General features: G+C 39.8%; 2 protein-coding genes across 4 annotated transcripts in view; one reads left to right on the top strand and one right to left on the bottom strand.

The window, feature by feature from the left end:
- Positions 1–3,440: 3,440 nt before the first annotated feature.
- LOC113654236 lies at positions 3,441–6,455 on the top strand. The gene is made up of 2 exons (XM_027164255.2): positions 3,441–4,118; positions 4,991–6,455. The coding sequence occupies exons 1-2, from the start codon at positions 3,573–3,575 to the stop codon at positions 5,183–5,185; spliced, it is 741 nt and encodes a 246-aa protein (XP_027020056.2). The 5' UTR covers positions 3,441–3,572; the 3' UTR covers positions 5,186–6,455.
- Positions 5,882–10,854, bottom strand: part of raph1a (Ras association (RalGDS/AF-6) and pleckstrin homology domains 1a) — a 62,961-nt gene continuing 57,988 nt past the window's right edge. For all 3 annotated transcript variants that reach the window (XM_027164252.2, XM_027164253.2, XM_027164254.2), the window contains 2 exons: positions 10,451–10,581; positions 5,882–9,391 (listed from right to left, as the gene is read on the bottom strand). In XM_027164252.2, the coding sequence (XP_027020053.2) occupies positions 7,238–9,391; positions 10,451–10,581 (2,285 nt within the window). In that variant the 3' untranslated portion in view covers positions 5,882–7,237. The remainder of the gene's footprint in view (positions 9,392–10,450; positions 10,582–10,854) is intronic.

The following is a 10,854-nucleotide window of genomic DNA, read 5'->3' as shown; positions in this document are numbered from 1 at the left end:
AAATGATTAACAAATTTTCCTAATTTGCCTAACGTTCCTCTGGGGTGAGTTACTATTGAAAAGTTTGAGAGTCTGACCAGAACAGTGTTTTTCCCTGAACAGTGTTGCATTAGGCAGATTACAGTTACGCATCTCAGCAGCAAAATGCACCATGGTGAAAAAATTCATATCCCTACAGCATTCAGTATGTTAGAGTTCAACACAGTTTTTCCCTTAACTTTGTTTAATCATATTTATAGGTATTATGTACTGAAGTTAACAAGCTAGACAGTTTTGAGTTCTGATATATGTAGGGCTACATAAATTGCATGCTCAATAAAACAATCATTTTTAATCTAACATTCTTTTTTTTATATACCTTTAAGTTTAATTATTTAGTTAATTTATCAGCAATAGTTTGTGCTTTTGCTAAGAATTTCCACAGAGTGAATTTGCATTCGGGTGCCAACAAAGTGTCTTTAAGCATCTTCCTATGCCATACTGTAACATTGAAATGGTTATGTAATGCTTGACAATTCTGCTCAACATTAATTAATTCATCCCGTTTAATTTTTTTCTAAAAGATTTTGCTTATGTTTAGCATTAAATTACAGCAGGGATTAGTAATGTTCCCATGCCATGAAGTTCAGATTGTGTATATAAATCTAAGAGTATGAACAAGTTTGAGGAGCAATAAAATGGCAGCACAGTTCTCTTCCTTACAAGGACTTGCAATAATACCTGGTGAAATGTGTTTTAAAGATTTTATATTTGCTCAGTATTGAAAGCACATAGTTAGGCAGCTGGGATGAAAACTGCTTTGTTTTTGCAGGCAGGCAAATTAATATTAAAAGTAAACATATAAGATGGGACTGTTACTGTCTTAAAACTGAACACAACAGCTGAATGAAAACTAAGGCTCAGTTTAGTTGTTTGCAGTTTTTTTGCTAGAGAACTTATACAGTTGTGCATGGATTGCAGGTATATAAATAACTATATATATTTCTATTTCCATGTGTGTGAGTGCAACTGTGTTAGTGTGCTGCAGTTTTCCTTTAAAATTAACTGTTTATAAAGTGAATGAATTTGGTATTTGCATGCTGCTGTTCCGTGTATTTCTTCACATGTATCATGCTGTTTTAGGACCTTTTGTCACTTTCACTTGGGCAGCAGTTTATCTGCTCTGAAACTAAAACACTAATGCACAAGTATGATGAAAGTCACAAACAGCACTTAACACAAACCTGTAAAATGGGACCACTTAACATTACAGCTCACTATTTGGAGGCATCCAGACCAAAAAAAGACAAGAACAAACTCGGATGGATTAACTGTATGACAATAAAATCATTGGATCTGATCATTTATGACTGTTTTCTTCACCCCTGAAATATTTAATGTTTATTTGATGTTTCATTTAAAATAAATGATTGTCTGCAACAAGGGAGAATAATGATGCTAAAAAAGCTTCTGCATTATTGACATCATTATACAGTAGTTGTCCATGTTTACATATTAGACTGTTAAATGTAAATGCTGTAAAGTGTGCAACGTACAGATTTAGGTTGGACTCCATTGTGTTTGCCTGTTCTATAATTGGCAGAGTCTGAGGCCAGATTGAGAGAAACTATATGTTAGAGTGGTGCTGTGGTGAGTTTCTGCAGGTTACACATTAGTGTTTGCCGCCAACAGTGGATCATGAAGGTTAATCCGATAGCGAGGATTTTAACTGACACTCCGCTATGACAAACATAGTTCATATGAAGATAGAAACATTCTTAGTAGAAAACCTTGAGCTTTATTTTTTAAACTACATAAAAAATGTTCACAGTTGTAATTCCGATATGTTGTACACTGTAATTTCACAGTCACACCAGCAATTAACATTATCTCCACACTGTCTGAACAAAACATAATAATTAAGCATGCTTTAGAAGAAAAGAAAATAAGCAAAGGCTATTTTCCTGGTTGCTTAATATTTTATCAGAACAATTTTCTATTTCTCTGAGGTTTGTTTATTTGTTTACAATCTCAGATATTCGTAGGTTTTGTTTTTGTTTCCCTCCCTTCAAAAAAATCCAATAATTTGAACTACTTTTTACATTGTTGTTAAAAATAATGTTTTGTGTTTTTGAAATTCTTGAGTTTTTCTTATGGCATTGAACCGTCTCCCTTCATTATTCATCACCATAAGAAAAACTCAAACACAAAAAGAAACAGCTGGTAATGGATTTAATAAATGCTTCAAAGGATTTCAAAATGACAAACGCCATCAGAACACAATTACAGTAATAACAAAAAGGTTCATGTCTGAGACAGTTGTAAGTTGGACCGGAATTGAACCCATGAGCACACGGTTGTCCCACAGAGTGAAGAGGAGGATGAAGGGAGGAAACAAAGCCCCCAAAATCACAGATATAGAATCACTCACTTCAGTGGATTTTTTAGGTTGAGATGTTTTCAAAATCAGCACTTTTATAAGAACAAGATTTTAGTTGAATTGAAAGAAGTGCTTCCTGTCAAAATACATGTAGTATCACTACAAATGGCACTGTGGATGTTTTTTGGTCATGCACACATGATTTGTTTAGAAAATAAGACTGCATACAAGCAAAAGCACCTGATAGCCTGTATAAAATATGTGAGTTTAGTGAGGATTTGGTGCAGTTTTGTAGCAGGTGATAACAGGGTCTTTTAAAGCCCAAATTCTGGTTGCATCTACCTTTAGCTGAACTGAAAACTGAAAAATCCATACAAACAAAATCTTCTGCACCAAGATCCATCCACATGTCTCTAAACTTGTCCCACATCACAGGAAGAGGCTCTGTGCTACTGCATAAAATTCTACAGAATCCCTTATACACATGCACCACTGAACTTGACCTGATTGCACTGTTCATCTTTTAACCAAAACGTTTTTGAACAATTCTTTGAAGGGTATCAATCATTCTGAAGAGTATAATGAAATATGACCAGCAGTGGATCATTTCTCTAAACCACAACATCCTCAGGTATGTCACAAGGCTTTAATTTACACTGCAGGGTGTTCATTGTGTGGTAAATTGCAGCTTGGGCAGCGCTTTTATAGTCTGTGGGCTACCTTTCAGTCTCTTACACTCATGTGGATGTGAATGAAGTGGAGACGTCTTCAGCTAGATGAGAAAATGAGATCAGCTTTGATTAGTCTTGTGTTCTTGCAAAGTCACTGCATCACAGGTAGGTCAGAACATTTATATCTTTAAAGATTTATATGTATAGCAGCTTTGGATAGATTAAAATTAGGAAAGATGCAAAATGCATATGCTAATTTGCAAAAAAAAAAAAAAGTATAATGTGTGGCATTTTTAACACAATATGCCTCATGAAATATCTGCCTACATCCACACTAAGAAACTGGCAGCAAATCCTTAATGTTGTAATGAAGACTATTTTCATTCATTAAAAAAATTCATAATATAACACTGAATTAATATTAACCTAGTGTTCGTTACAGTTGAACTACCTCTCATATTTGTATATTTTGCTATTTGTAAGCCCCATTTCTAACTCAATAATCTATTAAACTGAAATTAATCCATAAATGACTGGTGAGCATGTTTGCTCAGCCCAGCCAGCCTCCCCCCAACTCATTCTCTACTCCATCTTCTACAACTGGCTCACCATCTAAGGAATCCTATATCAGTTTTCGAGCATCAATGAAACCAGGCAAGATCAATTTGGTAAACCTGCTCCTCCTGATGGTGACTTCCCCTCTCCACCTCCAGACTCTGAGCTCCAGGAAAGACAGGAGAAATGGCATGTCCACAGAGTTTGGGAGCTGTCTGGGGAGGAAATACTCTAGGGAATGTTTTAGGTGGTGCAAGAGGAGACATTGGCAACTGTTGAAGAAGTGGAGGAGAGAAACACACAGGAGGTGGCGGTGGAGGAGGCTCCTCCTCTTGGCTAAATATGCAATAGTTTATGGTGCATGTTGTATATGTTTCTACATAAACATACAGCTAATTCTCTTCACAGGATGGCCTGTTATGTTGAATATCAATCTTGCTGCAGACACTGCGATATCAGCATCTATTGCTGAAATGAATGAAAGATCTCTCGCCTTCAGCCTGTACAGGGCAACTTACAAGGATGTTATTCAGGTAATTTTATATTTCCAGCCTTTAGCAGGTGCATTATATCCAGAGCGACTTACATTATCTAATTTTTATACAACAACTGAGCAGTTGAGGGTTAGGGGCCTTACTCAGGGACCAAACAGTGACAGCTTGGTGGACCTGGGATTGAACTCACAAGCTTCTGATGAGTAGCCCAACACCTTAAACACTAGGCTACCACATGCACTTTAAATTTACCATTAATTTTAATGGTTGTGTTTTAATATAAATATAAATGGTGTTATGGGTAGGAGATCCCAGCTGATGAGGTCCTATGGGCTTTAACCACTGTTAGGGACACTGTTAGGGGGATATATATATATATATATATATGTGTGTGTGTGTATATGTACAGAGAGAGAGAGAGAGAGAGAGAGAGAGAGAGAGAGAGAGAGAGAGAGATGGAGTAAAATGCACCATCACCATTTACTTGCGCGTCACCGTTATATTTTTAACTCATCCTGTAATTAGTGAATATATCTGGCCACTGAGGTTAAATGTATTTAAAACTTGATCTGTTGCTTGGCATCGAAAACAAACTTCTGATAAACCGGCTGTCCTATAGGACAACGCTGCCCTCTTGTGGTGTTTTAGAGTAATACATCTGCTCTCAGGTCTCCTATAAAGGTCCCCAACTTGGTTTAGGGGTTCCTCATTTCCTGGACAGTGTAAATACCCAGTATGTGTTTTCTACGCTTTCACACCTCATTTAACTAATTAACAGTCCTTATTTATTTGACATTGATGTGTTAGAGCAGGGAAGATACTCAGATGCAGGACTTGGGACACAATGTATTGGATTCATAACGTTTCATGTTGAAAAACCCTGCGATTTATTTATTTATTTATTTTTTCAGATCAAGCAAGTGGATTTCAATACTTATGACCTCATCATTAACTTTGGTATAAGGGAGACAATGTGTCTTAAACCTCTGACAGTATCCCTAGACAGATGTCAGTTCAAGTGGGGACTCTCCAAGGTAAAACATAAAACCTACTTCTCTTTCACTGCAGTTATAAGAATCAACACAAACGAAGTGATCCCCATGTGATATTCTCTCTGTCTCTTTCTGTCTCTCTAGCCTGTGCACAGGTGTAGTAGTTATGTCCGTGTTTCAGGTGGGGTCATTTCTCTAATGGGGATGAGCTGTAGTGTGCATGCAGTAAGCTCCAGCAGTGAAGAGCTGTAACTGCAGTAAGACATGCTGTGATCAGACGGATCTCTGAAATGAAAGTGAGAAATACAACAAACAGCTGCAAAATTCACAATTCTTCTGTGAATGTTCTTGTTTGCATATACCATAGGGAAAAATAAAGATGACAAAGTATACTTTATAGCAACAAGACATTTAGTATGTTGGGTTTCAAATGTCATTTCACACGTAACAAAATGGTACAATCTTGTAGTTTAAAATACTAGTAGTAAAAATTAAAATAATGTCAGTTCCTAAGGTTGGAGCTCCCTCTCTTAGTATGGTAGAAATAGTCCCTAATTACCTGAACACCCACACTATGATTTTATTAGTGACTCCAAACTCTTGTGTCTACATTTTTTTAACCCAGGAATCAGTAACTGAACCGATGTTTGTGTTTATTTATCATGTACGATGAGTTTGGAATCAGATTTCCTAAAAAGCTGTTAATGAAAATATAAAATTGACATGTTTGTTATTGCTAACCATTTAAAATGCGGATTCTCACAAGTACCAAAACAACAGACACGTGGAAGAAAACAGCACTGGCACAGCTTACTGCATGATTTACATATTTATATTGTTCAGTTTTTATGTAACATTTACTTCCCCATTTATCTTATCTTGAGCACTCCTGACTTTAACAATCATTATTAGCAATGTGTAATCTAAATTCCCTCCTTATTTACACCAAAAACAGATATAAATTATGTAAATGAATGGCTGTTTTAAAATGATAACATCATAAGATTAGATTTAGGCAAAAAATTCTTGCTCTGTTCCAAATGTTCCTTAAGTGTGCACCGGCTAAAGTGCTCTCAGCTTGAATAATCAATGAAGTCATTAAAAAGTGAATTGAATCACAGTTTATTATTTACCTTTACTTAAAGTAAAATGCAGACTTGTTCCAGGCCACTGATTTTACTGTGATAGAGGGTAGAAATTTGAACTAGGCCATGCATGCAAAATATTTTGTTTCTTGTATTCTCTGGTAAAGAGAAAAATATAAAAACCGGACATGAGAAGAACTTTGGTTCAGTACTAAAGAAGGGTGCGGTGAGAAAGACCATTTCTTCCTGATAGTCACAAAGCTAACAGAAGATGTTAAAGTCAGGAAGAGCTGCGGTATGTACAGATCAATGTAACCAACATAAACAGAGACAGAACACATCCAATTCCAAACACAGCCAAGGCTAAAAGAGCACTTCACGAAAGTAGTGGGTTCATTTTCACCTAAATATCTGAAAGTCTCTGTAAAATAAAGGTCCTATTTTAAACAGCAGAACAAGTTTCTTCAGAAATTATTTTTATCCAGTTGTATAGTAGGCTTAAGGGATTAAGGAAATGTTTCAGACTTCAGATTTGCACATTTAACTGAGGATAACTGAGGCAAAAAGCCTTTGCTTTTTTTCTGAGAGTGGATCAGACAAAACACACATATACATATCTCTTCATTAATCCTGATTTCTATTCATGTTAAACACATACAGTCAAGGGTTTAAAAACTAAACTTTAAAATAAGAATATATTTCAGGTATTAAATAATTTCATATAAAAAAGGTAAAAGCTCCCTCCCCACCCCAAAATTCCAAATACATCTTTTAATATACACGTATTATTCCCTTTTCCTCACACAGGAGTCCATGCAGTACCTATTTATAATAATTGCAGAGATTCTTTTTCTCATTATTTTGTATAACTGCTTACACGTAATTGCAAAGCGGCACAAACACGCAGAGAAGCTTATACTGTAGGTGATTTGGCTTGCTTTTTCATAGTGTGGTAATAACTTGGGTTAAAATGAGGGATAGTATTCTTAACATAGTCATTTTCTTGTTATGGCCTGTGAGAGTCTATAGTGTTTTGTAGAAAAGCAGACAATCGGCACACAGCTTCTATTGCATGCCTCATCTACCACTCTCCGGTCAGTTTGGTGTTTTGGTCCCGTTTGGGTGGTGCTGGCGGTGGACCCCGCCGTAGCGTTGCATAGCCTGAGATATTGCCACTCGTGTAGCCTCCCTTTTTCTGCTGGCCCAGCAGCAGCTCCGGGGGAGGCGGAGGGAGTGCCATGTCGTCCATAGTGGCCACAGGGTCCATCTTGGCTGAGATGCGGGATGAAGTCAAAGAGCTGTGTCTAGACATGGATTTTCTCTTTAAAGTCCTGTTAAGGTCCTCAAGAAAGTTTGGTTGGATAGAGAGATTGGCTTTGGGGGATGTGGGGGGCATCTGAGAGGTGAATGGGGTAAGAGGGATCTGTTGTGGCGGGGGCGAAAGAGCCAAGGGCTCGGGGGTTCCGCTGCTGCGGCGCTGCATAGGTGGAGGGGGTGTTTTTCTCAAAGAGCTCTGCTTCCTTGCTGAAATGTTGGAGAAAAGCTGTGGTTGGGGGTTAACTACAGCCACTTTGGGAGCTCCGGTATGCAACTCCACAGGTGGTGGAGGCGGCAGGAGCTCAGAGTCTGGAGGTGGAGGGGGGAAGTCACAATCAGGAGGAGGAGAGGGAAAGTCTGTGTTGGGTTGGTGGGACTGACTGGGTTTCCCCTGTAGAGCCAGTGGTAGGTTTGCCAAATTGATCTTGCCTGGTTTCAATGATGCTCGAAAACTGATAGAGGATTCCTTAGATGGTGAGCCAGTTGTAGAAGATGGAGTAGATAATGAGCTGGGGGAAGGCTGGCTGGGCTGAGCAAACATGCTCACCAGGTCTTCCACTTTTTTTGACTCCTGGTACTCAACAGAGGAGTTGGACTTTATGCTGGAGTTTCGCTGTGGGGTTGGAGGAGGTCTCTTAACTGATGAACTGCTTGAAAGGTTAGAGGAGGTGGAAGGGGATTTCTTCATGGGTGACCCCGTCTTGGATGAAGGGGGACTTTGATCAGAAGGTAGGGGTGGGGGTGGAGGAAAATCTAGGCTACTTTCCGGTGGGGGCGGTGGAAACTCAGGAGACTGGGGCTGTACCTGCCCTCCTGGCTGCCATTTAGGCTTTGTTTTTACGACTGGAGGAGATATGGGGCTTTTAGAACCATCTAGAGATCCAGGAAACTGGTTTGCAATCTGTTTAACCAGAGATGATGTTGGGGAGATAGCAGTAGATAGTGGTGGTGCTTTTGAAGACAAGCTGTGCTGCTTGGGCAAGGTAGGTGGAGGCTGGTTGGGGCTCTGGCTTCCAGAGAAGCTCTGCTGCTTCTTCATGGAGATGGTTGGTGTTGGTGACAGAGGTGGACCAACAGGGGAGACAGGAGACATGCCATGTCCAGAGGGTTTGGGAGCTGTCTGGGGAGGAAATACTCCAGTGAATGTTTTAGGTGGGGCAAGAGGAGGCATGGGCAACTGTTGATGAAGTGGAGGAGAGAAACACACAGGAGGGGGAGGTGGAGGAGGCTCCTCTTCTTGGCTAAGAGGAGAAAAATCGTAGTTCATATGGGGAAATTTCTGAGCAAGGAACTCTTGGAGGCCATTTGTGCTGAGGGGTTGTGGGCACTTAAATTGCTCTGGTGGTGGTGGGGGAGGCAAGATGCCATTGCTTTGCATGTGATCCAAGGGAGGTGGCGGTAAGTGCTCTTCCTCAGGAGGTGGAGGAGGGATAAAATCCGGCTGAGGGCTTGGAGGGCCTAACTTGAGCACCGCCATGGCGGACCCTGGCATGGGCATTGACAGAGGAGGTGGTGGTGGGGCTGGAGGTGGTATGCCAGAACCTACTGCTATATTGTTCATCACTGGTTTCACAGATTGAGGGGGAGGGAGCGGAGGCACTAGCTGTTGTTGTTGCTGTTGCATGGCTGCCAATAGAGGGGTCTGTTTGAAGTGATTAGGGGCCTGGGAGATGTTGTGAAGCCTTGCAATGGTGCTATACTTGGTGAACTTGGTGGGTGTGGAGTTGGAGGTAGGGTTGGGCAGGGGAGGCGGAGGGGGAGGAGGAGGGGGTGATGGTGGAGAAGGAGAAGACTGAGGTGACATGCTTGGATAACTTCCATGGGCTAGGACAGGTTGAGGTAATTGGGGCAGGTGGGGAAGTTGGAGAGGGTAAGAAGCTCTATTAGGCTGTGATGGTGGAGGTAGATCCATTCTCATCTGTGAAAGAAGTCAAGAGATTAAATAAATTACTTACAATATCCATGTCCAGCCATGCTTAATATGTATAAATAAATTAACAGAACTAGAAGGAAGAAATAGGCATGGAATGAAGTAACAGATGTAAAAACGCTAACAATTATTTACACGACTTTAGAAGGGTGATTGGCATTCTGTAAATCAAATTTTCTAGGTTGAGATCAGCATGGCTGGTCCTGTTCATTATGAGTGACACAAAATTGTTTACTTCTCTGTGTGACTAACATAAATATTAAGCACCAACAGACCAGCAGTGCTGATTATTACCTTACAGCATACCTCTGAAGCACAATCCACAAACACACAATACTTTGTTAATAGACAGTGCACACAAGCTATACTTTACTGCATTAATCCTACAATATTACACTAATGCTTTGTAGGAATCCATTAAAAGTTAACACAAGCCACTAACTCCAGTCTCTCACACCACATCCCAATTAGGCTGCATTCACCAAAACACACAAGGAGTAAACAACTATGGAGTACTAAAGGAATGGTTAGTGGCCTCTAAGTTATGCGAGGACAAGAGAAAACACTAGTGTTATAAGGGTTTTCACACCCTAACCTCAATCCCCACCAGTGCATAAGGGCATGGCCTTGCGAAACTTGAATTTTGCACCCTAAGAGAGGAGAGGAGAGGAGAAGAGCACAGAAAATCAGCAGTCACCTACAGTTCACTGACCTATCTGCATTTGAAATGCCAGTATATCACAGCAGCTCATAACACTGATGAGCATAATAATCTTTGATCTCTGAAAGCTGCTTCAGCCAAACATATAGAAAATATGCATGTAATCATGAGCAGCATAGATTATTGATGCACTGTAATGCACAAGCAACTTATTGTACAAAAAAGAATATCAATCTGACACACTAGAAGAATATCAATCCGTTTCACAAACTAAGGCTACTGTATGATTCACTCATTTTTCACAGGACAGATACAGAATGAGACACAGATGAAAGACAGGAGTAGATGATAAGGTAGGCAGCTAATTTTATATCGTTTTAGGGCACCTTGGATTCCTCTGCCTGGTTGCCTCTCTTCCAGGCCTCAGAGAAGATAGAGCTGACCACACTCTGAGAGCGAACATGTCCAGAGGAAGTGGTCTCTGACACACCACTGTCTGAATAGTTGGACTGAGATTCTGCAGGGGAAAAAAGTGGCATTCAGTGTGAATTAGAGGTGTGCATAAGGACTAAACAAAACATTACAGGAGGGAGCAAGTGTACCAGTATAAAGATTGCTGGTTAATAGTAAATTGTTTAATTCTAATATATTCTGGGAAACAGTACAAATTATGATATGTAAAAAACATGGCAGGTAGGTCCAAAAAAAATAATTAAAAAAAAACAGTGGGTGTATATGGGACATGCACAGACACATCTAATGTGAATCATCTCTGGGCCAGAGTCTTGCC

Source organism: Tachysurus fulvidraco, chromosome 6 (assembly GCF_022655615.1).
Source record: "Tachysurus fulvidraco isolate hzauxx_2018 chromosome 6, HZAU_PFXX_2.0, whole genome shotgun sequence".
Taxonomy (NCBI): domain Eukaryota; kingdom Metazoa; phylum Chordata; class Actinopteri; order Siluriformes; family Bagridae; genus Tachysurus; species Tachysurus fulvidraco.
This window is presented reverse-complemented; position numbering and strand designations above follow the sequence as displayed.